The sequence below is a fragment of the Rutidosis leptorrhynchoides genome, chromosome 3 (assembly GCF_046630445.1).
Source record: "Rutidosis leptorrhynchoides isolate AG116_Rl617_1_P2 chromosome 3, CSIRO_AGI_Rlap_v1, whole genome shotgun sequence".
In the NCBI taxonomy this organism is placed as follows: Eukaryota; Viridiplantae; Streptophyta; class Magnoliopsida; order Asterales; family Asteraceae; genus Rutidosis; species Rutidosis leptorrhynchoides.
This window is the reverse complement of record NC_092335.1, coordinates 641370529-641398313: the sequence shown is the minus strand read 5'-3', so window position 1 is coordinate 641398313 and position 27785 is coordinate 641370529. Positions and strand designations below refer to the sequence as shown.

The 27785-nt window shown below is 33.7% G+C and overlaps 1 protein-coding gene across 1 annotated transcript; it reads right to left on the bottom strand.

The window, feature by feature from the left end:
- Positions 1 to 1886: 1886 nt before the first annotated feature.
- LOC139899111 (MLO-like protein 1) lies at positions 1887 to 26970 on the bottom strand. The gene is made up of 14 exons (XM_071881929.1): positions 26845 to 26970; positions 23004 to 23061; positions 22642 to 22808; positions 21859 to 21975; positions 21692 to 21764; positions 21498 to 21574; positions 21287 to 21361; positions 21116 to 21204; positions 14911 to 14960; positions 14402 to 14442; positions 14069 to 14278; positions 2607 to 2674; positions 2291 to 2351; positions 1887 to 2150 (listed from the first exon to the last, which is right to left on the bottom strand). The coding sequence occupies exons 1-14, from the start codon at positions 26968 to 26970 to the stop codon at positions 1887 to 1889; spliced, it is 1476 nt and encodes a 491-aa protein (XP_071738030.1).
- Between the last annotated feature and the right edge of the window lie 815 nt (positions 26971 to 27785).

The window sequence follows — 27785 nt, the reverse complement described above, 5'->3', positions numbered from 1 at the left end:
CCCTTTTACTCAATATATTTTTGGGCTGAGAATACATGCAACTGTTTATACATACTGAAAATACTAGATTTATATGCGTGAGTTTCATTGCTCCCTTTTTAATTGCTTTTGCAATATATATTTTTGGGCTGAGAATACATGCAATTTATTTTAAACGCAATGGATACAAGTACATACTAAATTCTACACTGAGTTTGAACCGAAAATCCCTTAGCTTTGGTAACTGTTAACTGCCAGTTATAAGAACTGGTGGGCGCGAGTAGTAGTATATGGATCCATAGGGCTTGACATCCCCGTCTGTTCCAGGTATAGAAAGAAACTCTAGCCTGAACTATAAAACAGACGTATGCTATTTGAAGTTAGTACACGTTGGATTGCGTGTATTGTACATGTTGGTTGCATGTTAAACGAGGGGTACTTATTATAAACGTTAAAGTTTAGTTACCAGGGTTCTCAACTTTGTAGAACCGATTGATAAACGTTTCGGATGAAACAACTGAAATCTTGTGATCCACCTTTTATTTAAAACATAATGATAAACGTTTTGAATAAAACAACTGAACTTTTGTAATCCACATTGATATACGGATTATGTGTAATATTAAAACTATGAACTCACCAACCTTTGTGTTGACACTTGAAGCATGTTTATTCTCAGGTTTCTAGAAGTCTTCCGCTGTTTGCTCATACGTGATACAAGTTATGTGCTTGGAGTCATACATGCTATATACAAGAAACTTGCATTCATCAAACCATTACCATGTATCTTATTTTGACTGTATTGTCAACAGATGTATTATTGTAAACCATTTAAATGGTGATTGTCTATACGTAGGAATCATCAGATGTAAAAAAACCTGGAATTTATATATTCATTTATGAAATACCTTTTCAAACGAATGCAATGTTACAAAACGTATCACATAGAGGTCAAATACCTCGCAATGAAATCAATGAATGACGTGTTCGTCCATATGGATTTGGAGCGATCGTCACAGAAACCTACGATCAAAAATATGACCGTCTCTTAGGATAGTCCACACTACACTTCAAACAACGTCAATGGATACTAGTCCAAACCCAAGTAATAATTAATCAACATTTAATTAATATTATGAACCCAAAATAATACTCCGTATGAAACATTGTTATTTCATTTCTTACTTTCTCTCTTTCTATATGTATCGACCAAAAAATTTAATAATCTAATTCATACTTGTAAAAGAGAGTAATATATATTACCTTTTAGAAACACCCGTGAACCTTATATTACTCCGTGAATTTTTTTCCTTTTTGAAAGAATCCAAAATAGGATATTGTAATCGATTTATGCAATATCATAAAGTTATATTTCTCAAATACTTCAGGGGTATGTTATGTAACTTATAATTAATAATTTCTATCATGTCGCTTTCATGTGAATAGTAAATTAATTAATTTCGATTTATTTACTATTCATATGAATAGTAAATGAATTAATTTCGATTTACTATTTTGTTACTTGAGTAATATATATACATCATATATATATTTTATTTGACGTCTCGGTGTATATGTGTGCGACCCCGAAGGCTCAAATGATGTTGGCCATATAGTTATATGTTGTACCTTCCACATTAATCCTACATCTTTCACTAACTGCAAATCACAAAAACTAAAAATACAATTTGCAGATTTTAGTTAACCATTCAACTTACTAGTTAAAGCCACATCATGATCATAATCACTCGATAATATTTCGATAACAGGTCATACATTAGGACATCATATCGTCCATAAAGCATGAATACGACCACTGATCGACATCATGTTACATTCTCACAGTGATCATTTTTTATAATCTGGGATTGTATCACAAGTTGGTTACAAAATGTGATATTTAGGCTTCACGAATTCGCAGACTGCAGTGAATCTCCAGCAATACTAATGCCTTGCAGCTCGGCACCACCACCACCACCACCACCGGGACCATCATGTTGGCCGCCACCACCACCAGGACCATCATGTGGGCCACCACCACCTGAGCCTTGTGGGTCTGAATTGTTGGTTTTAATGTTAAGAGGCTTCTTTTTCTTGGCTTTTATAGCCCAACTGATAAGACCTGCTTGTATATGCTCGTCAAATATCGACTTCTTGAAGTTACTACCCATCTGCACTTCACGCAATAAATTCCCAAAATAAAAAAAAATAAAAAAATAAAAAATTGGTGCTTTCAATAGTGCCAACTCAAATAAAAAAAATTCGACCTTGGAAGTTCAATAAATCAAACATGGAAATGAAAAACAATTACCTGAGTAACAAGCGCGTAAAGTGGTAGAGTACTATAGCTGCACATAACTTGTATAAACACCCTATATAATATAATGATATTATAATAATTAAAATTTTAAATTATTTAATAAGAAAAATAAACTAGAACTAAGTACCATTAAGAACCTAGCATATAAATTTTACATTTTAATCTCAAAAGCAGTTGAGTCAAGAAACCAACGGACATGTGGCCGTGTTTGGTTAGCTCATTTTTATAGCAAATGAAACAGGGTCTTAAACAATGGTATAGTAAATGTTGACTAATAATGCGAATAAGCTCATAAAGCGAGTCTTACCCAATAATGAGTCTTGAAACAATGTAAACCATTTTTCCCATTATGCACGAATCTGGACCAAATTGAACCTAATGATGGAACACACAGATGGTGTCAACGTCTTTCTATTTATAGGTATTAACTTGACATAAAATGTCAACAAAATTCACTAATATGACAATTGAGTAAATTTGGTTGTCTTATATGATAACAGAAAAACAGAACAGTTGACTGTCAAGAAAGTGGGTCAGATGCTTCAAACGGGTCAAACAGTCGAAAATTGTCTAATGAAGTTAAGTGTAATGCTTAATAATCTTGTACAATAGAAAATCTATATTTTTCATTTTCATAATATAGAAGATTAATAACTATATACAATACATTAACAATTAACTACTTATTATGTATAGAATAGGAAAAAGTAAAGTACACTAACATTTTTGACCCATTACTCAATCCTTTCAACGCTCTGTTTGCTGTTGGAAAATTTGATTGGAAAAGTGTATTCCACCAATTATTTGGACACAAATTAATATATAATAAAGTGATATATATTAATGACTATTTAGTGGGTTTTTGTAGCCACTAATGAGAGCTTTAAAACGAACTAAAGCGTGTCCAAAATGGGTTAATGGTGAATGAGATATCGCGTCTCAAAGTTGTTAGTTTAAGTGCGAAGTAGAAGCCTACGATGCATTTGACCCAACTGGAAATATAACAATTAAGTGGGACATCATTAGTTGTAATCCAGATGGATATGTAGTCATGTTTGGGCTATAAATACCAAACTTTGGTATTGAGAAAAGTGGCATCAAACTAATACCAAACACCTTGCTTCTCTTTGAGCTTCCTCTTCTACAACTTCGGTCACCCTGCTTCCGGTCTCTTTTTCAGGCAAGTGTTCAAGTCCGGCAGTACGCTGCTTCGGACCGGTGTACCCTGGGAACAGACGTCGAATCTGTTTAAGGGAATTGTGTCAAACACAAGCCCGGTTCAACCTCCAAATATCGGTTATATCGTTTCAACCTTTTCTTATTTTGATTATTTATTAGCAATCGGATTATTACGTTTGTGATAACATGTTTATGTATATCAGTTTCGTATATAATTTACTTACAATCTTAAACTGAATCGTATACGAAATTGCTATGTTTATAATCAAATCTGATCTATGATTAAAACGGATTTTAGTAAACAAGTTGTATGTGAGTGAAACAAACTGAGTGAATTCGTTTGTTTGTATTAATTGTTCATGTCTTGCTATAGATAATCATATTGTTGAACTTATATAATTTGACTTTGTTGCTGTACGTTTCTAAATTATATAAGAAGTGCCGGTCGTTGAAGTTATATTAAGTGTTGAATTGCTATGATATGATTACAAGGACTGTTGTGATATAGGGTGCTGTCATAATTTGGTTTGCATATATAAAAGTATAAAACTGATATACTGTGTTGTTTTATAGTAGCCGCTGCCATGATCAATGTTTTACGAAACCACTTGATAAGAACTTATTATGTTTATACTTTTGTTGCTATATCCATATGTGATTATGGGCAAACAGTTTCAATAACTCCGTTATACATACGAATGATGTGTTATCATAAATTGCATGATGATTAATCGTCTCACATAAATTGAATTATTTAATTGTTTTTGATAATCACCAGATTGTTTAAATTATTTAATCAAAATAATATGATAAAGTTGCCATTATCTATAAATCTCATTCGGTTTTATTATGGTTACTGATCTTCTGTCTAAACATAAATATGGTTTTGATTATATTCAGTATATATATAATTATATTTATATTTGTTATAAAATATATAGATTGTATTATAAAATATCTAGATTGGATGTTAATTTTATTATTATTATATTTCTTGCATAGTAATATTTTATACTATAAATAGACATGTATGGTAACCATTTAAGGTGTACCATTTCTCTTGAAATATCAATATCAATATTTCTTCTCTCTTTTTTCTCTCTTTGTTCTTATAACCATTAAAGGTAGTTATAAGCCTACTAAATTATAACACGTTATCAGCACGAAAAGCTTAGTGTAATTAAAAGATATCTCAAACGATCACGAATCACTAATCAAGGTATGAAATTATTAATAATTTTCAGACTCGAATATATCAAATTTTGGACTACTAACATTTATATTTATGTTATTTAAGTTATATATGGTCGGTTATACCACCTGAATTATATTTCTGTAATCTAACTTTTACTAACTTCACTAACATTTATATTTATGTTATTTAAGTTATATATGGTCGGTTATACCACCTGAATTATATTTTCTGTAATCTAACTCTTATTAACTTCACTAACATTTATATTTATGTTAATAAGACCTCATGATTGTACGCAACACGTCATTTGACAACACGGTACTTTATGTACGCAACACGTCATTTGACAACACGGTACCATGGGTCGAGATTAATTCCGATCAATACGAATACGACGGGGTCTTTATATGTTATCTAACATTTTGATTACTTATGCAATTAATCATTATTTATTTCATGCATACTAATGTTTATTCTTAATTCTTAAATTTATAATTTTAAAAGTTAAAATAAAAAAATAGTTTGTATTTTTATTAAAAGTAAATCTTAAAAGTTAAAATAAGAAAAAGTAGTTTGTACTTTTATTAAAAGTAAATCTTAAAAGTTAAAATACAAAAAGTAGTTTGTATTTTTATTAAAAGTAAATCTTAAAAGTTAAAATAAGAAAAAGTAGTTTGTATTTTTATTAAAAGTATATCTTAAAAGTTAAAGTAAGAAAAAAAAAAGGGATGATAAAATGGAATAGTTTTTTGTCAAAAATGAAGTATTGAAAATGAAGTGATCTCCTTCTATAACTAAAAAAAATATATACTTTTATCAAATGAATTTTTTTGTGGCCGACAATTTCAAACACGAGTCCGTGTTTAGTTTATCAAGAATATCTCTTGCTTTGGTGAAAGGTCACGATCACGATATCAGGTGTTGTGAAAGAATTAAAAAATTGATCAAGTGGCCTTTTAAAAACTAGAAAAAAAAATTAAACAAAAAGTTTTTTTTATATATTTATAATTTACGGGTAACGTAAAAAAAAAGGAAGTTTTTTTTAAAAAAAAAATAAAGAAAGTGTTTAAATGAGTTTTACAGAAAGGGGGAAAGCAAAGTAAAAAAAAAAAACTTTTTTTTCAAACAAAGGTAAATGAAAGTAGGACTTAATACAAGAAAAAAGTAAACATCTCCTAGACGTGATAAAATCTATCAATGATAAGTATTAGACTTGATGAGCTAAATGTGACAAAAATGTTTCAACATGTCTTATGTTAATTTTCTAAAATAAGTTAATATTATTCCGAGTTTAACACATATACATATGTTAATTAAAAACAACCTTTTTGTTCTTATGTAGTGTTGGGTTGCAATTTTGGTTGTATGCCATAATTCCATCCAGTAGAGTGACAATAGAAAACTTTTGATGATAATCAATAAAAAACTTTTTTCCAAACTTGTCAAATGTTTTGTTAAAAACGTGACCGTTGAAAAAAGGAGGTTGAATAATAAAACTTAAAAAATAAATTATTTTTTTAAGAGTGTGCATCAAAATGGCCCGTTTAATAATGGGGAGTAAAAATATAGTCAAATTGTTTCAACGAACAAGGGTTCAATTGGATGTCTCTTAAAAAAAATCCGCGGGTACGGGTGATGGATCCAATGGATCCGCATCCACGACCCGCGGGTGCTATCCCTAATTGTAACAAGTACAAATTAACTAAAAGTCTAAAAAATAAATGCTCTTATAGGGACCAAATGTTCACAATAATTGCCTAAGCTAGATATGAAACAAATAGTTCATAAAAAAAAAAAGGTCGTTGTGCGTTTTCGGGATGATAGCCGAAATACACTTACAAAAGTAGGTCAGCCGTCAATTCTTTATGGCCATATCAACGTAGATCAACAAAATCATTTATGGTTTTGATAAAAGATTAATTGAAAATTAATTGTTTTTTTAGTCTTGGATTCTCGGTAACAAAAGCAAAGGTTGTTTTTGGTTGCCACAACAAACAAGACAGAGGTTGTTGACCTTTGTTGTTAAACATGGCACAAGTGAACAATAACAATAGATTATTGTTTTTTTTTTGAAAAGAATAATGATGCGTTAATTTTATTGTATAAAATAAAATTAAAGAAAATGGTTTTCATTGATGACTATGAACAAACGCAAACAAAGTGTTTGTGGTATTTGGTGATTAAAAAAAAAGTGCATCTAAAGCTTCTACTGAAAATAATATGCATCTAAAGCTTCCACTGAAAATTAATGTGCAAGGTACAACGTATAACTATATGGTCAAATTCATTTAAGCCTTCGGAGTCACAAGTATATGATGTATATATATATTACTCAATTAACAAAATAGTAAATCTAAATTAATTCATATGAATAGTAAAACGAAATTAATTAATTTACTATTCACATAAAAAAGCGCATATGATAAAAAGCGCATCGCATATGATAAGCGCATATGATAAAAAACGAATATGATGAAAAGCACAACGCATATGATGAAAATCGCATATGATTAAAAGCGCATATGGTGAAAAACACAGCGCATATGATTAAAAGCGTATATGGTGAAAAGGATATATGATAAAAAAAAAACACATATGGTGATTTATAAAAAAAAAAAAACACATATGGTGATTAATGGAAAGCACATATGGTGATTAATGAAAAGTATATTGTGAAAAAGAAATGTTTCTTGAAAGAATTCAAGGTAAGATATATGAACCAATTCATCCATCATGTGAACCATTTTGATATTTCATGGTTCTAATAGACGCATCTAGAGGATGGTCTCATATTTGTATGTTATCAAGCCGTAATATGGCATTTGCAAAGTTTCTTCCACAAATTATTAAATTGAGAACACATTATTCTGATTACACCATTAAAAGGATGAGACTTGATAATGCTGGTGAGTTAACATCTCAAGCATTTAATGATCATTATATATCTACAGGGATTGTTGTTGAACATCCAGTTGCTCATGTGCATACACAAAATTGGTTTAGCTGAATCAATAGATAAACGCTTACAGCTAATAACTAGACAATTGATAATGAGTACAAATCTCTCAATATTTATATGTGGACATGTAAATTTACATGCTGCGACATTAATTCGCATTATACCATGTGGAAGTCGTAAATATTTTCACTTAATACTTGATTTTGGCCAAGAGCCAAATATTTTCCACCTTAGAACATTGGTTATGCAGTGTATGTTCCAATTGTATCACCACAATACAATAAAATGGTTCTTCAAAGAAAGATGGTAATATATTTTGGATATAAAACATCTTCAATCATAAGATATATTGAACCCATGATGGGTGATGTTTTTACAGCACGTTTTGCTGATTGTCATTTTAATAAAACATTGTTCCCTAGATTAGGGGGAGAAAAAAAAAAAAAAATGATGCTTCATGATGTGAACATCAATTAAGGTATATTGAACTCGCACAAAAGAATGTGAAACGAAAGTTCAAAAATAATGCATATGCAAGAACTTGCAAATTAATTACTTTATGCATTTACAGATATAAAAAAGTGACTAAATCATATATACCAGCGATAAATGCTCCAGCTCGAACTGAAATTCCAAAAGCTGGCAATAATGTCACTGTTGAGTCTTTGCCACGCATCAAACGTGGAAGATCAATTGGTTCTGAAGATAAAAATCCTCGAAAAAGAAAATCAGCTGATAATGAGGTAAGAGAAAGTGTTCAAGAAGAACCACAAATCAATATTCCTTCTGCAGGGGATATTGATAAATGTAAATACTAAAATTGCGATAAATTATGCAATATTATGGAACTGAAATGAAATTAAAATCTCTATGAGATATTTTCATATAATGTTACAATGACATCATGAATAAAGATGATGATCTGGAACTAAAATCTGTCATTGAATATACAAAATGGACATGATTGAGCTCAATGGAAAGGAGCAATACGAGCTGAATTAGAATCGCTCGATAAAAGAAAAGTTTTCGGATCAATCGTTATCACTTTTAAAGATGTGAAACGTATGGGATACAAATGAATTTTTATCCAAAAAGAAATGTGCAAATGAAGTTACAAGGCAAAACTAGACTTGTAACTCAATATTTTCCACAAAGACCAGAAATGAATTAGGAGGAAAACTTATCCTCCTGTAATGGATACAATTACTTATTAGATACTTAATCAACCTGGTAGTTATTTAAATGCATCTCATGAATGTTGTTACTACTTATCTGTATGGATCACTTAATAGTGATATATATGAATATACCTAAAGGGTTAAGGTATCATAAGCATCTAATGTAAAACCCAAGGGAATATATTCCATTAAATCACAAAGATTTCTAAGTGGGTTTATACAAACGGGACGTATGTGGTATAACCGATTAAATGACTACTTGATAAAAAAAAAGGGTATAAATATAAACTTATTTTGCACGTATGTTTTATAAAAACAATGTTCGGATATGAGATCGTAGTTGTTTATGTCAATGTTCTTAACATCATATGAACAAATAAAGAAATCTATGAAATCATTCAACTTCTAAAGAATTATTTTGAAATGAAAGATCTTAAAAAAAAACCAAGTATTACCTTGGATTGCAAATTCAGCATATGCCTAATGGTTTACTTGTACATCAAACAACTTATACCGAAAAGATTTTAAAACATTTTTTTAAAGACAAACTCATTGTTGTTAGATCACTCAATATTGACACTGATCTATTCCATCCCTGCGAAGATCATGAAAATCTTAACAGATCGGAAGTTCCATTTTTTTTAGTGCAATTGAGGTTCTTATGTATCTTATAGATTGTACAAGACCTGACATTTCTCTTGCAGTTAATTTGTTGGCAAGATTCAGCTCAAATGACAATGGAGCGGGATCAAACACATATTTTGATACCCTTGAGGAACTGCTTATTCATCAAATCCTCATAAAGATAAATCTCAAACTCGATATGTATTCCTAAATGGAGGTACCACAAAATCATGGCGTTCTTAAAATAAACACTTGTTGCAACATCATCAAATCATGACGAAGTGATTGTATTATATGAAACTACTCGAAAATGTGTTTGGTTGAGATCAATGACACAAATCATTAATGATTCTTGTGGACTAGAACGCTATAAAGACCAACAACTATCTTCACCAATAACTATATATGAAGATAATGCAGCTTGCATAATACAAATGAAAGAAGAGTATCAAAAGTGACAGAACAAAATATAAATGTTGATGAGGCGCCAAAACCATAGACGATCTTAACGGTCATAAGTTTGATGGAAAAGAATGGTATGTTGGTAAGGCTCAGAAAAGACTACAAGAGAATAGGAATTGAAACAAGGGTTTGAGCAAACCATGAAGGAGACTGTAGACAAATCACAGGGGCTAAACTTGTACATAAAAGATTTAGATGATACAGTTTCAGATGAAAACCTCAGATTCTTCTCATATACTCAAGATCTCGTAAAAGACAACCAGATTAAAATGAGATACGTTCAATCAACAACTCTGCTGATCTTTATACCAAAGCACTGCCAACTGCTATTTTCAGAACACACGTTCATAATATTGACATGGGGCATGTTCAGAAGATGTAACAACTCAGACGTTGCCTACTTGAGGGGGAGTCAACTCTATGCTGAACTCTTTTTCCCTTAGCTAAAGTTTTATCCCAATGGGTTTTCTTTAGCAAGGTTTTTAACGAGGCAGTACTAGTTATTCTCTAATAAAATTGTCATTCAAGGGGGAGTGTTATAAAATATATAGATTGTGTTATAAAATATCTAGATTGGATGTTAATTTTATTATTATTATATTTCTTGCATAGTAATATTTTATACTATAAATAGACATGTATGGTAACCATTTAAGGTGTACCATTTCTCTTGAAATATCAATATCAATATTTCTTCTCTCTTTCTTCTCTCTTTGTTCTTATAACCATTAAAGGTAGTTATAAGCCTACTAAATTATAACAATATTTATATATTAAACCTAGAGTGGAGTAGTTATGCTACATGTATATATAATTGGAGTGGTTGTACTATATATAGATTTAATATATAGATATCGTACTATATATAGATTTAATTTATAATATATATAGATATAGATTGCCTACAAATCGATTGTCATAATATTTTTGGTGCAAAACGTTTATATTTAAACTTTTGTAAATGTTACTAATTGATTTGTTAACGGATTATACTTGGGTATAATACTTCACGACATGAAGTTGTTTAACAGCACATATATAAATATACTATGTGGTGCTATTTACTTTATGTGAACCATCATTGAATGTTTTATAATATATATATAGTGTGATTATATTATATGGATCGGAATATAATATGACCACTTTGATTAAGTGGCGGAGCTTTGAAACATTATATAATATAATATGTCATCCATAATATAATATGCTTATATAATATGTGAACTAGTACTTTAAAGTAAAGATGTGAAATAGTAGTGACTACTTTACAGAAAAATCATTCGGTCCTGATTTTCACACTTACATGGTTGAAAATGAACCTACAACTTACCGTGAAGCGGTGTCTTCCTCTGAAGGACCTCAATGGAAGGAGGCCATTAAAAGTAAAATAGATTCTATTTTACAAAACCATACTTGGGAGTTAGTGGATCTTCCTCCGGGATGGGATGCAAGCCACTAGGTTATCGATGAATCTTCAAGAAGAAGTTAAAGCCAGATGGTACCATTGATAAGTATAAGGCAATGTTGGTGATCAAAGGTTATAGACAACGAGAAGGTCTAGATTACTTTGATACATATTCGCAGGTAACGCGAATAACCTCAATCAGGTTGGTACTTGCCATTGCCGCCATTAGAAACTTGGAAGTACATCAAATGGATGTGAAAACCGGTTTCCTAAACGGAAATCTCGAAGAAGAGATTTACATGGAACAACCCGCGGGGTTTAAAGCGCCTGGACAAGAAAGGAAAGTTTGTAAACTCGTTAAGTCCTTGTATGGACTAAAACAAGCTCCCAAACAATGGCACCAGAAGTTTGATCATGTCATGCTTGATTTAGGATTTAAGATCAATGAATGTGACAAGTGTGTTTATGTGAAAGACACACCAGATGGATATGTTATCCTTTGTCTATATGTAGATGATATGCTCATTGCTGGTAGTAATGAGAAGATGATTAAATCTACAAAAGACATGTTAAAATCGAAGTTTGACATGAAAGACATGGGTTTGGCAGATGTGATATTGGGGATAAAAATCACACGAACCCAAAGTGGACTTGTTCTAAGTCAAACCCATTATGTGGATAAAATTCTTGAGAAGTTCAATGCAAATGACTCTAATGTAGCTAGAACTCCCATTGACACTAGTCAACATCTAGCTAAGAACAGAGGAGAACTTGTTAACCAATTAGAGTACTCAAGAATTGTTGGCAGCTTAATGTATCTAATGAGTTGTACTCAACCCGACTTAGCATATGCTGTAAGCAAGCTAAGTAGATACACGAGTAATCCAAGTACGTCTCACTGGAGGTGTATGACAAGGTTACTTCGGTACTTAAGATACACTAGGGATTACGGGCTGCATTATAACAGATATCCTGTAGTGATCGAAGGTCATTGTAATGCAAACTGGATATCTGATACAAATGATTCCAGAGCGACAAGTGGATATGTATTCACACTTGGAGGTGCTGCTATATCGTGGAAATTGTCTAAACAAATGGTTATTGCTAGATCCACGATGGAATCAGAATTCATCGCTTTAGACAAAGCTGGTGAAGAGGCAGAATGGCTATGTCAGTTAGTTGAAGATATACCAAAATGGCCTAAGCCGGTGTCGGCCACAAGTATACATTGTGATAGCCAATCGGCAATTGGTAGAGCTCATAGCACAATGTATAATGGTAAGAATAGACATATACGACGTAGACATAATAAAGTACGACAACCAATCTCTAGAGAAATTATCACAATTGACTATGTAAAGTCAAATGATAATATTGCGGATCCGCTGACAAAAGGCTTAAGCAGAGAATTAGTGTGTAAGTCGTGTGTGGGAATGGGACTAAAGCCCATGAAAGGCTAAGTTTATATGAAGGAAAACCTAACTCAGTTAACTGGAGATCCCAAGATCTGAGTTCAATAGGACAACCTACTTGTATGAACTGGCGAAAGTCACTGTGGGGGAGTTAATTACTAAACTACTAGCAACCCCTACATTTTTTAAAGAGAGTTTACTAATTAAGAGTAGACTTCCTAGTCCATTCCAAAAAGTGACAAGTAAGAGGATAAGCCTATGGCTTTTAATGATTCAATTGAAATAACCATGCGTGTTTAATCAGTAGCCACGCTGTGGTGAATCACCTATGTGAGAGAGAAGTGGGGTCGCTTCGAAGGGTATTGTTGGGGCACAATACTTGATAAGCTCTCGCAGAACCAGGCTAATGTTCATGACCATAACGAACATAACTATGAGGACTTGACTTTGTCAGGGAGAGTCTTGTGTGAAGCGTATTGTCGCCTACACAAATGACAGACGAGTTCAAAGACATCGCCGTCTACTCAGAGCCAGTAGACTAAGTGCGTTTCATAAGCGAAAGTTCAAAGGGTAACACCTACTTATCGTATGCAAGATTCAACCGCTGAAATTTAATCGGAAGATAGTTGTTACTAAGAAGCGATCTCCATTCATATGGGGGATTGTTGGAAAATTTGGCTGGAAAAGTGTGTTCTACCAATTTTTTGGACACAAATTAATATATAATAAAGTGATATATATTAATGACTATTTAGTGGGTTTTTGTAGCCACTAATGAGAGCTTTAAAACGAACTAAAGCGTGTCCAAAACGAGTTAATGGTGAATGAGATATCGCGTCTCAAAGTTGTTAGTTTAAGTGCGAAGTAGAAGCCTACGATGCATTTGACCCAACTGGAAATATAACAATTAAGTGGGACATCATTAGTTGTAATCCAGATGGATATGTAGTCATGTTTGGACTATAAATACCAAACTTTGGTATTGAGAAAAGTGGCATCAAACTAATACCAAACACCTTAGCTTCTCTTTGAGCTTCCTCTTCTACAACTTCGGTCACCCTGCTTCCGGTCTCTTTTTCAGGCAAGTGTTCAAGTCCGGCAGTACGCTGCTTCGGACCGGTGTATCCTGGGAACATACGTCGAATCTGTTTAAGGGAATTGTGTCAAACACAAGCCTGGTTCAACCTCCAAATATCGGTTATATCGTTTCAACCTTTTCTTATTTTGATTATTTATTAGCAATCTGATTATTACGTTTGTGATAACATGTTTATGTATATCAGTTTCGTATATAATTTACTTACATTTGCCACCTCTAAAATTAAGTTACGATATTAAGAGAAAATATTTACCAAGATCCAAAAGAAGAACGCAATCTCGAATGCATTCTGGAAGAGGATAACATGTATAAGTAGACGAACAATCTTTGGTCGATGAAACCAAAAGTGCTCGTCCGAAGGTTTTACTACACGTTCACCATCTAAGGCTACTTGTTTATCGACAACCTCATGAGCCAACTGAACTATAATGTGCTCTAGTTTGGTTCCCAGAGCAAGTAGCAACTGAAAAAAAAATTCATAAACTTGTGTTTATAATAATAATAATAATAATAATAAGAATAAGAATTATAAAAAAAGGTGTTCTTAAGTATAAGAAGATGTACATAATATAGTTAGATAACTTACAAACAAAGGAAAAAACGATATCCAGAAATATGTATGCCAACCTGAATGTAAACCAAAGATACGAGAATCACTAATGAGTAATGACCCGAAGCTAGACTTTAAAATGCCTGATAATACTTGAATAGCTCGTTAAACCTGTATTCACTATACATAAGACTCGGCACATACCGATAAGATTAAATTTGCTTTATTTTTCTGACTTTTAGCCAACAACCCATTTAGACCCAATGACCCATTTATTAGTTGAACATAAAAATTGAAGTTTAGCTGAAAAATGATGATCAAATGGAGGAATAAGTCATCTATTTTGTACGACTAGACTTTTAGCTTCTTTTTCTTTTGAACATTAAACACACTCATTTTGTTCCCGACGGGACTCGAACTCACAACTTCAATATTGAAGGTTGTTAAGTTTTCTTGATACCGCTAGGCCAGTAGCCCTTTGGTACTAGACTTTTTGATTATAAAAAAGAAAATATTCAAATGTAACTTAAGAAAGAGTTCTGTACCGTTAATATTCAGCAACATGAATATGATCACACATATCCACAAATACCAACTACAACCGATAAAAGCATATATTAGCATAGCTGATTCTTAACTTTCACAAGTCAAAAAAATGTTACTTTTTAGTTTTTACCATTAATGCTAAAACATTTTAGGAGGACGGTGACATTGTAAAAGTTTCAACCTAGGAGAAAAATTGTAAATAAAAAATCAAGCTGTTTTTTGTTATAATTCAGTAGGCTTATAACTACCTTTAGTGGTTTGATTCTTGATGTTATAATTCAGTAGGCTTATAACTACCTTTAGTGGTTTGATTCTTGATGTTATAATTCAGTAGGCTTATAACTACCTTTAGTGATTTGATTCTTGATTTAGAATACTAATAATGAAGTGTAAGAACAAAGATGATAATGGAGAGAAAGAAAGAAACACTTTGTAAGTGTGAGAAATGGTGCAAGTTTAATGCTTGCATTCATGAGTATTTATAGCCTAAAATCTCAATATAAAAATACATACTTTGTGTACCAAAATTGACTATATGTATACACCAAAATTGACTATCCATATCTATATTATTATTATTATTATAACACTCCCCCTTGGATAGCAATTTTATTTTGTTGAAGATCAACTATAAATTACTGTCTCGTTAAAAACCTTGCTAAAGAAAACCCAGTGGGAAAAAACTTTAGCTAAGGGAAAAAGAGTGCAGCATGGAGTTGACTCCCCCTCAAGTAGACATCGCTTCAGCTGTTACATCTTTTGAACATGTCTCATGCCAATGTTATGAACGTGTGTTCTGAAAATAGCAGTTGGAAGTGCTTTCGTGAAAAGATCAGCAGAGTTTTTGCTAGATTGCACATATCTCATTTCAATCTGGTTGTCCTTAATGAGATTTTGAGTGTATGAGAAGAATCTAGGTGGTATGTGTTTTGTTCGGTCACTTTTGATATACCCTTCTTTCATCTGTGCTATGCAAGCTGCATTATCTTCATAGATAGTTGTTGGACTTTTATCGCGTTCTAGTCCACAAGAATCAGTAATGAGTTGTGTCATTGATCTCAACCAAAAACATTCTCGAGTAGCTTCATGTAATGCAATCACTTCGGCATGATTTGACGATGTAGCAACAAGTGTTTGTTTTTGAGAACGCCATGATATTGCAGTACCTCCATTTAGGAATACATATCCAGTTTGAGATTTAGCTTTATGTGGATCAGATAAATAACCTGCATCTGCATAACCAACCAAATCTTGTTTTGATTCGTTAGAATAAAATAATCCTAAATCAGTAGTTCCTCGAAGGTATCGAAATATGTGTTTGATCCCATTCCAGTGTCTTTTGGTAGGAGCAGAGCTGAACCTTGCCAACAAATTAACTGCAAAAGAAATGTCAGGTCTTGTACAATTTGTAAGATACATAAGAGCTCCAATTGCACTAAGATATGGTACTTCTGGTCCAAGAATGTCTTCTTGATCTTCACATGGACGAAATGGATCAGCTTCAACATTGAGTGATCTAACAACCATAGGAGTACTTAATGGTTTTGCCTTGTCCATATTGAAACGTTTCAAAATCTTTTCAGTATATGTTGTTTGATGTACAAGTAAACCATTAGGCATATGCTCAATTTGTAAACCAAGGCAATACTTGGTTTTTCCGAGATCTTTCATTTCAAATTCTTTCTTTAGAAGTTGAATGGCTTCATGGATCTCTTTATTTGTACCTATGATGTTAAGATCATCAACATAAACAGCTATGATCACATATCCGGATGTTGTTTTCTTAATGAAAACACAAGGGCAAGTAAGATTATTTGTATACCCTTTGCTTATCAAGTAATCACTTAATTGGTTATACCACATACGTCCCGATTGTTTTAACCCATATAAAGATCTTTGTAATTTAATCGAATACATTTCTTTGGGTTTTGCATTTGATGCTTCTGGTACCTTAAATCCTTCAGGTATCTTCATATATATATCACTATCAAGTGATCCATATAGATAAGCAGTCACAACATCCATGAGATGCATTTCTAAATTTTTAGAAACTGCCAGGCTGATTAAGTATCTAAAAGTAATTGCATCCATAACAGGGGAATAAGTTTCTTCATAATCAATTCCTGGTCTTTGAGAAAAACCTTGAGCTACAAGTCTAGCTTTATACCTTGTAACTTCATTTTTCTCATTTCTTTTTCGGACAAAAATCCATCTGTATCCTACAGGTTTCACATCTTTAGGAGTGAGAATGATGGATCCGAAAACCTTTCTTTTATTGAGTGATTCTAATTCAGCTCGTATTGCTTCTTTCCATTGAGCCCAATCATGTCTATTTTGACATTCAACCATAGATATTGGTTCTGGATCATCATCATTATTCATGATGTCATACGCAACATTAAATGAAAATTTCTCATCAAGATTTTTCATTTCATTTCGGTTCCATAATATTTTTGAATATGCATAATTGATTGCAATTTCTGTATTGACATCATCAATCTCCTCTGCAGTAGGAGTACTGATTTGTGGTTCTTCTTGAACACTTTCTTTTACTTCATTATCAGCTGATTTTCTTTTTCGAGGATTTTTATCCTTTGAACCAATTGGTCTTCCACGTTTCTGACGTGGCAAAGATTCATGAGTGACGTTATTGCCAGCTTTTGGAATTTCAATTCGAGCTGGAGTATTTACTGCTGGTATATATGATTTTGTCACCGTTTTTGTATCTGTAAATGCATCAGGCAATTGATTTGCAAGTTCTTGTATATGCATTATCTTTTGAACTTCTGTCTCGCATTCTTTTGTGCGAGGATCAAGATACTTTAATTGAGGTTCATACCATGAAACATCATTTTCTTTATTTTTCATTTCTCCCCCTAATCTAGGGAACAATGTTTCATTAAAATGACAATCAGCAAAACGTGCTGTAAAAACGTCACCTGTCATAGGTTCAATATACCTTAATATTGAAGATGTTTCATATCCAACATATATTCCCAACCTCCTTTGAGGACCCATTTTTGTACGTTGTGGTGTCACAATTGGAACATACACTGCACAACCAAATGTTCTAAGATGGGAAATATTTGGCTCTTGACCAAAAGCAAGTTGTAGGGGGGAATATTTATGACTTGCACTTGGTCTGATGCGAATCAATGCAGCAGCATGTAAAATTGCATGACCCCATATAGATACAGAGAGTTTTGTTCTCATTATCAATGGTCTAGCGATTAACTGTAAACGTTTAATCAATGACTCGGCTAAACCATTTTGTGTATGCACATGAGCAACAGAATGTTCAACAACAATTCCTATAGACATGCAATAGTCATTAAATGCTTGAGATGTAAATTCACCAGCATTATCAAGTCTCACCCTTTTAATGGTGTAATCAGGAAAATGAGCTCTCAATTTAATAATTTGGGCAAGAAATTTTGCAAATGCCACATTACGGCTTGATAACAGACAAACATGAGACCATCTGCTAGATGCGTCTATTAGAACCATGAAATATCTAAATGGTCCACATGGTGGATGAATTGGTCCACATATATCACCTTGAATTCTTTCAAGAAACATTGGTGATTCTTTCTCAACCTTAAGTGGTGAGGGTCTAGTTATCAATTTTCCAAGAGAGCAAGATGTACATGGAACCATTGTATCATGATGGATTTTTCTATCCTTTAGTGGATGTCCATGAGTACATTCAATAATCCTTTTCATCATTGTTGATCCTGGATGGCCTAATCTGTTATGCCATAAACTGAATACACCAGGATCAATATATTTTTCGTTAACTACCATATGTATTTCTGGTACATTTATATGTGTATAATGTAATCCAGAACTAAGTCTTGGCAGTTTTTCAACCACATGACTCTTGTCAGTGATACTTAAATATTTCTCATTTTCTGTTGTCACTGACTGATAATCATACCCGTTAAGGTATATGTCGGAGAAACTCAATAAATTTCTGCTTGACTTGGGAGAAAATAAGGCATCATTTATTAAAAATTTTGTACCATTTGGTAGTATGAAATTTGCCTTTCCTATCCCTTTTATCAAGTTAGCAGGTCCTGATATTGTATGTATAGTTCCTTCCGTTGGTTTTAGATCAATAAAATATTTCTCGGATTTAAGTATAGTGTGTGTAGTTCCACTGTCTGCTATACAGAGATCTCCACCACTTGATTGATGTTGTATTCCAGCAAAATTCATATTGAACTTCATATATAAGAAATAAATAGTGAGTACATTAATATTACACAATATTTTAAACGCAAATAGATAGTACTGAAACATTTAGCAAACATAATGACAAAGACAGACGATATTAAATCGTTTATTTTTCAAAAGACACACAACTTAAACATTCAAGAAATCTTCATATAAATCAGATGGTTTCTCAGTGACTGTTGGATCAATATTATCCACAAAATTTACTTCCTTTTCTTTACCTTTCAGCGAATCCTGATACATCTTAACAAGATGTTTAGATGTTCGGCAAGTATTAGCCCAGTGGCCCATTCTACCACATCTGTAGCAAGATTCTTCAGAATTTTTAGAAGAATTTTCTTCAACATCTTGTTTAATGGGCTTGTTTTGTGGTTGATATTTATATTTTCGTGGATTACTATTTCTTTGACCACCACGGCCACGACCACGACCACGTCCACGCCCATTACCATTACCATAAGGATGGTTTCTACCATAGTTATGGCTTTTGGCATGATGATGGTGATGGTTATTATAACCACGACCTTGCCCGCGTCCTTGTCCCTGTTTATAATTATTTGCAGTATTTGCTTCAGGGATTGCAAGTGTACCAGTAGGACGGGATTGCTGATTTTTCATTAATAGCTCATCATTTTGCTCTGCAACTAAGAGATATGAATTAAGTTCAGGATATGTTTTGAACTTTAGCATTCTCAAATTTCTTTGCACTGTGATGTTTGCAGCATTCATTGTGGAGAAAGTTTTCTCCATCATGTCTGCATCACTAATTTCATGTCCACAGAATTTAAGTTGTGAACATGTATTATACAGAGCTGAGCTGTATTCATTTACTTTCTTAAAGTCTTGGAACCTTAATGTTCTCCATTGTTCCATTGCAGCTGGAAGTAAAATTTCTCTTTGATTATTGAATCTGCTTTTGAGACCTTCCCATAAAACATGGGGATCTTCTACAGTCACATAATTATTTTGTAAGCATTCATCAATATGTTGATGAATAAAGCAACATGCCGTAGCTTGTTCTTTTTCACAACAAGTGTTGTTTTCATTTATGGTTTCAAGAATGCCCATTGATTTAAGATGCATTTTTACTTTTATAACCCATGGCATGTAGTTGTTTCCAGTTGATTCTAAAGGAGTAAATTTAAGCTTTTCCAGATTCGACATTTTCTATTATCAAAAATTAAAACAAACATCATGATAAATTAGAGTCAATTTATATTCATAAGTATATAAACATTAAACATAAATTTAATATAACATAAATGATAAGTAGGTGACAGTGTCGACCATGTGTAAGCAATCATAAATAAATGTTATATAACAAAAATATAAATATTAGTAAACATAAATGAAAATTTGGCGACAGTGTCGACCATATATTTTTCCAGGTGGTATAACCGACCTATATCATTCTGGTGGTATAACCGACCATATATCATTTTGGTGGTATAACCGACCATATATCATTTTGGTGGTATAACCGACCATATATCATTTTGGTGGCAGAGCCAACCATATTTAGTATTAAGATTATCGTGCTGATAACGTGTTATAATTCAGTAGGCTTATAACTACCTTTAGTGGTTTGATTCTTGATGTTATAATTCAGTAGGCTTATAACTACCTTTAGTGGTTTGATTCTTGATGTTATAATTCAGTAGGCTTATAACTACCTTTAGTGATTTGATTCTTGATTTAGAATACTAATAATGAAGTGTAAGAACAAAGATGATAATGGAGAGAAAGAAAGAAACACTTTGTAAGTGTGAGAAATGGTGCAAGTTTAATGCTTGCATTCATGAGTATTTATAGCCTAAAATCTCAATATAAAAATACATACTTTGTGTACCAAAATTGACTATATGTATACACCAAAATTGACTATCCATATCTATATTATTATTATTATTATAACATTTTTCATTTAATTAGTTTCGAAAGTACTAGGTATGTAACTGAACCACTTGCCTTATGCCCACAACTTTCCTACTATCGTCTTCAAGGGCCCGCATCATGTACTTGTGAAAATTAAATTTCTGATTTCCCCTGCAATGTTTCTACCATATCATGAAAATCATTTATGTACGTACTTAGTAAAAGAATAATGTAAATAAGACGGAGACGTTTAGATATAGTTACCATAATAAATCCCAATCGTAGAGCAAGGTAGTCTACTTGGGTGACTGATCCATAGAATTGCTTGAAGAAAGATTTCTTTAAATTTAATCCATCATGACATAAGAATTTAAGAAGAAAAAAAAAAAAAGAGTTATAAGAAATTTGATCGATCGTGTAATAAAAAATTACTTCAAATTCACAAACCAAGTTTTATAAATTGTAACTTAATTACCAGCCAACCTCGAGCATGTGAACGCTTGCCAAGACCCATGAAGCTTTTCTTGATGAAATCGTCTCCAACTTGTGTGACTGCTGTCTCATTAGCTGAAAATTATCACCGTACATATCAAAGAAGAGCTAATGTTAGGTAAGTGACCAAAAAAAACAAACTAGATCGTTAATAATAATTTATACTAATAAAGTAACAATTAGATTTACCTATTGAAGTGTCGCGGTTATCTTCTTTGATTATTGGTTCCCATTGCTTCCATTGTCTTATCTAATCTTTGAAAAGAATTTGTAAACACACAAACAAACCATCATATGCAAGTTAATAGATCATAACTGATGCACGAGAGCGTACGTTAACTAACCTTAGCCCCTCCAAATACAACTGTGAGAACAGAAAATGTGACGTGCACAATAGCAAGTACGAAAATAAAAATGTGAAGATGATGCAGCGCCTCTTGTGATAACAATGGGACCTTGTTCTGCTAGGAAGAAAAAAATGTCAACAAGAAATGAAAATATATTAAAACTTGATCCGGCTTCGTATGAGTTATTTAGGAAAAAAAAAAAAATTTAATTGAACAATAGTTCTAGTTGCAGAAAATGTATACTGAAGTGTGATCTATGGGTGGATCGAATTTCGCAACTCACATGAACTGCATAATTTGATTTCGACCCATTCTTTATCAAACAAGTCAAATTAGTAAGTATAACCAAAGGAGACTCAGGTTTAATACCCACTAGCTACACTTTGGGTCATGCACTCATGCCTTTAAAAAAATAAATAAACTAGTAAGTATAACCTATTAGCCCAATATCGTAACGACTATATCGGACCACATGTGTATATACTTAGTCATATTCTTCTCAGCTAACTCTCTTATATTGTAGCTCTAGACCTCTAGTTGTTGTATAGTACTCTATCGGTCGTAATTTGTAAAGTGTATAAGTACGCATACAATTTATTAATGAAGTTCATATTTTCTTTTCCATATATCATATTCTCTATATAACCAATCTAGTGAAAATGGAAATGGGCTAAAATTCATCCAAATTCATGTAATAAATATAACTTGTAATATGCAATCAAGATTTCACGGATGACAAATAGAAGGATTTATGAATGACAACAAGGGTAGATTGATTACCTTTAAAGCACAATAACCCACTGGTGCTTCTTCGGATTCAACCAACTCTTTGTCTTTTAACGAGCAAGGAAGAAAGTGTTGAATAATATCTTCGTTCACACAAATCTTGACAATTTTTGATTGACAAACAGATAATAGTAGCGAAACGAACCCCAACAACATCAACTCTGCAGCAAAAAGACAGTCAAACTAATTACAACATCACTACCATGTAATTCATATATTGTTACTTATGCTGCACTTTAATTGGCATTGAACAAAATAATAGCAAACAGGAATGGTGAAAGTTAACGTGTGTTTTCTTAAAACGAATAAAAGTTACAATAACATCCATACTCATGTCTAAAACTATAGACAATTACCTTCTTTGACTTTTTGCAAAGCTTGAGAGAGTGGTTTACGGCCATCCTTCCTCAATTTCTGCACAAATTAATCTGGAAACATGAACAATACATTCAACACAAATTTGTAAGTTAAAGTCCGCTTTCGGGTGCGATTACCTTATTTAAAATCAAACAAAAATGCGAGTACATTATTTTAACGGAGAAAGTCTCATGTTCAGACTACCTAGGAAGGGAAAGATTTTTAATCGAATGTAGGCGGCCTAACCTTGTTATCTCGTGACCCTTTTTACATTTTTCCGTCATTCCGTGATGAACGCAAGATATGTTGAGGTGTGGAGACATTTAAACAAAGTTGGAAATGTCGCCACAAAAGGCGAGTTAATGTGTTGCACGGATTTTGCAGATTTCGGGTTGCGTGAAACCTGAATTCAGAAAGTTCCAGGGAGTGATGCGGCGCATCACTCATGGATGCGGCGCATCCATGCATCATTTTGGCCCGAAGGTTTGTGATGCGGCGTGTTAAAGGGATATGGCGCATTTCTGGCAAGTGATGCGACACATCACTTGGAGATGCGGCGCATCTGGTACCTGGAAGTGAGCTGTCAGCATGTTGATCAACTTTTGCACATGGGATCCGTATTTGATTGTCCAAGTTGTCACTTTAGGTGCATGTGGGCTACTTTACACCTTGTTTTAGAGCTGTGATCATGCTAATACAAGGTTGTAAAGAGGATCAAGATGTCTAGTTGATGATTTCATGAAGCATGCTTAAATTTTCTTAAGTGTTCTTGGTTTCCTATAAATACTCCTAGTTAGAACTCATTGTATACTAACCACAACGAAATTAATACAAATAGAACACTCTTTTGTTGGCCGTGGACTAAAGCAATCATAAACGATTGCATATAACCACGTTAAATTCCCGTGTTATTTATCATTCTTGCTAGTCTTTAATTTTTTCACTATATTTCCGTTTGTTGGAAGTGGGTTGATAACTTAGGGTTATCTAGTCTTGTTTGGGCTCATCTAGTCGGGTTTCCTAACAAGTAGTATCAAGAGCTCTCGGGTTTACGAGTTTTCGGGAACAATGGCGGAAAAGAGTGATATGAAGATCGATCGGTTTGATGGAACTGACTTTAGTTTTTGGAAGATGCAAATGGAAGATATGCTATATCAAAAGAAGCTTTACCAACCCTTGAAGGGAGTTAAGCCGGAAGGAATGGATCAAGGCGAGTGGGAGTTGTTGGATAGGCAAGCCCTAAGGGTTGTTCGACTTTCTTTGGCCAAGAACGTCGCTTACAACATTGTGGGTGAAACCACAACTGCGGGATTGATTGCGGCTTTATCTAACATGTATGAAAAGTCATCCGCTTTGAACAAGGTTTTCCTAGTTAGGCAATTGGTGAACGCTAAGATGATGGAGGGATCCTCTGCGGCGGATCATGTAAACGAATTTAATTTGATTTTAACCCGGTTGAAATCGGTTGATATTAAATTTGATGATGAGCTAGAGGCGTTGTTTTTACTATCTTTATTGCCCGATAGTTGGTCCGGTTTAGTGACGGCGGTTAGTGGTTCATCCGGAACTACTAAACTCACTTTTGAAGGAATCCGTGATTTGATTCTTAGCGAAGATATTCGCAGGAAAGATTCAAATAGGAGTTCGGGTTCGGTTCTAAGTGTTGGTCGGGGAAGAGCTAAGTCGCGAAGTTCGTCAAAGGGCAAGAGTGTGGTGTGTTGGAATTGTCAACAAGTCGGTCACTATAAGTCTAAGTGCCCGAGTTTAATGTCAGGTGGGAGTTCAACGAATATGGTGATTGAAGATGCGTTGTTGTGCCAAGAAGATGTTCTTGACGAATCTTGGGTTTTAGATTCAGGTGCCTCGTGTCATGCTACCCCATACATGAACGAGATGGTGAATTTCAAGTCGTATTCCGATAAGGTTCGAGTCGCGAATGGGAGTAAACTTGATGTTGCTGGGATTGGTGATCTTGTGGTTAAACATACTTGGATCTTGAGGAACGTGAGGTTCATTCCAAAGCTCAAGAGTAGGTTAATCTCGGTTGGGCAATTGGATGATGATAAGTGTCATGTCCTATTTAGAGATTAAAGGTGGAAGGTGTTTAAGGGAGGTCATGTAGTTGCTCGCGGGTATAAGAGGGGAGCCAAGTATATGGTTGAAGAAGGGCTAGGTGATTTTGGTGGTGTTAAAATTCCTAGTATGCTAATGCTTTTTGGGTTTATTGAGGGATCTTGTTTGAGTGGGAGCTCAAGGGAAGTCGAAGCTAGTGAAGATTCAGGACGAATTGGTTATACTAGAGCTTTCATTACTTCAGGTAGATCTTCTCCAATGGAAACTTTGTTGCGATCGGCTGAAGAAGATGAACAAGAGATTTTCTTGAGAGTCACTGTTAAAGAAACATCCGTACATTGGGAGTTGGCTAGTGGTGGAAAATTGGGTTTGTCAAAAGACGTGCGCGCGTATGTAGTCGGTATTCCAATGGTGAAAGCTAAGGCGGTTATGTGGAAGATCAAGGGTGTGATTGCATTCTCACACGGTTGCCTTGATGGGATTGTCCACATGTTTAATCTACCGGCGGGTTTATTCTATGTTGGAAAGTTAAATCGGGTGGATGTTATAGTGTACGGGTGGGTCGCTTGGGCGATGGGGTTGATTGGGTCGGGGCGGACTCAAATGACCCGTTATCTCCTAGACTAAGGAGATAGGTGTCATAGCCAAAGAGTTGTTGTTTGTTTGTCGTTTTGTTTTCCCAAGCTAGTAACATGAAAGTTGTTATTGTGGGATGATGATGTTGTTAGGCGAGTTTAACGAAGGATGAGTTTGTTCAAAGTCTCCAAGTGGGAGATTTGTTGAGGTGTGGAGACATTTAAACAAAGTTGAAAATGTCGCCACAAAAGGTGAGTTAAAGTGTTGCACGGATTTTGCAGATTTCGGGTTGCGTGAAACCTGAATTCAGAAAGTTCCAGGGAGTGATGCGGCGCATCACTCATGGATGCGGCGCATCCATGCATCATTTTGGCCCGAAGGTTTGTGATGCGGCGTGTTAAAGGGATATGGCGCATTTCTGGCAAGTGATGCGGCGCATCACTTGGAGATGCGGCGCATCTGGTACCTGGAAGTGAGCTGTCAGCATGTTGATCAACTTTTGCACATGGGATCCGTATTTGATTGTCCATGTTGTCACTTTAGGTGCATGTGGGCTACTTTACACCTTGTTTTAGAGCTGTGATCATGCTAATACAAGGGTGTAAAGAGGATCAAGATGGCTAGTTGATGATTTCATGAAGCATGCTTAAATTTTCTTAAGTGTTCTTGGTTTCCTATAAATACTCCTAGTTAGAACTCATTGTATACTAACCACCACGAAATTAATATAAATAGAACACTCTTTGGTTGGCCGTGGACTAAAGCAATCATAAACGATTGCATATAACCACGTTAAATTCCCGTGTTATTTGTCATTCTTGCTAGTCTTTAATTTTTTCACTATATTTCCGTTTGTTGGAGGTGGATTGATAACTTAGGGTTATCTAGTCTTGTTTGGGCTCACCTAGTCGGGTTTCCTAACAAGATATGTTGCTAGTAAGATTTGAACAACGACTTGCTAACATGTATATTACAATAAAGTTACATTTTAAAATGTTGGTGTATTTTGCATTTTAAAATGTTGGTGTATGTTGCATTTAGATGCAAAATGCAAGTATACTATACATTACACTACACTTACATTGAATTTAATCAATTTAAACATAAATAGACATAGCATGAAACCATGTAACATCTTTTGCATGTTGGGCCAACGTACACGAATAAAAATAGACATAGGAATAAACAAACCTTTCCGGCATAGTGTAGTAGCCGCTCGACAGCTAGCGAAATACTAACCATAACAGTACAAACTGCTGCAACAACCCATGTTGGCGTAAACTCTAACGACGTCTGTTCTTCTTCAAATTCTGCCATTCTTTACAACGATCTACATCCACATTATAACCATAAACATGTCTTTATGCATCGGCTAATTTCGGCGATATATAAACCAGGTTTGTTGAGAGGATTTAATATGATGAACCACAATACATGCATATATATTAGTGTAATCAAATCTGAAAGAGATGTTAAAAAATTGGATTGGATTCAATTATAAGAATGTGAAGGCCAATGATATGAAATGTTCGATCCGGCGAATGATTGCCGTTAGAGACAATAGTCCTAAACTTTTGTTGTTGTTTTTATCTGTTACTCCATAATTTTGTTCGCGACAAACATGATATGTCCTTCAAAACGGTTTAATTTTTTATATTAATTCATGTGCTTCTAGATTTTTATTTCACAAAAATTTAGATTTAAAATTATATTTCGTTTCATTCTTCGTTCATTCGTTGCAAGTAAATACTCTGCCGTAACAAAGTATGCGTCATAAAAGCGTATGTGTCTTTGTTAGGTCCTGTGATTTATAAATGGGTAGTGATCCTTCTACACCCAATTTAGATCATCCACACCTCATAATATATATTGACAACTTTACCCTTAATATTAATTTACACTAATTATGTTAGGATATTAGGACCCAAACAACGCAAGTAATTCTACAAGATTACTTGCCGAGTAGTGATTCCAACAAGATCACTCAAACCCACTTAATGAACTAAAGATAATAAATGCGAAAATGTAAAGAACGACACAAGATATAACGTGGTTAAATGCAATCGTTGTGATTGCTTTAGTCCACGGACCAACTAGAGATTGTATATTTACTGAATATTTGAGAGTGGTGT

Bases quoted from the DNA above. Each gene is read 5' to 3' on its own strand.
- LOC139899111 (XM_071881929.1), bottom strand. From the start codon at position 26,970: ATGGCAGAATTTGAAGAAGAACAGACGTCGTTAGAGTTTACGCCAACA. The intron at 21,575-21,691 runs GTTACTTTATTA...ATGAGACAGCAG, and splicing joins TTCAATAGGTAAATCTAATT to TCACACAAGTTGGAGACGAT. The intron at 2,675-14,068 runs GTAAATATTTTC...TTCCATCATTAG, and splicing joins CGTTCTTCTTTTGGATCTTG to GTTCAATTTGGTCCAGATTC.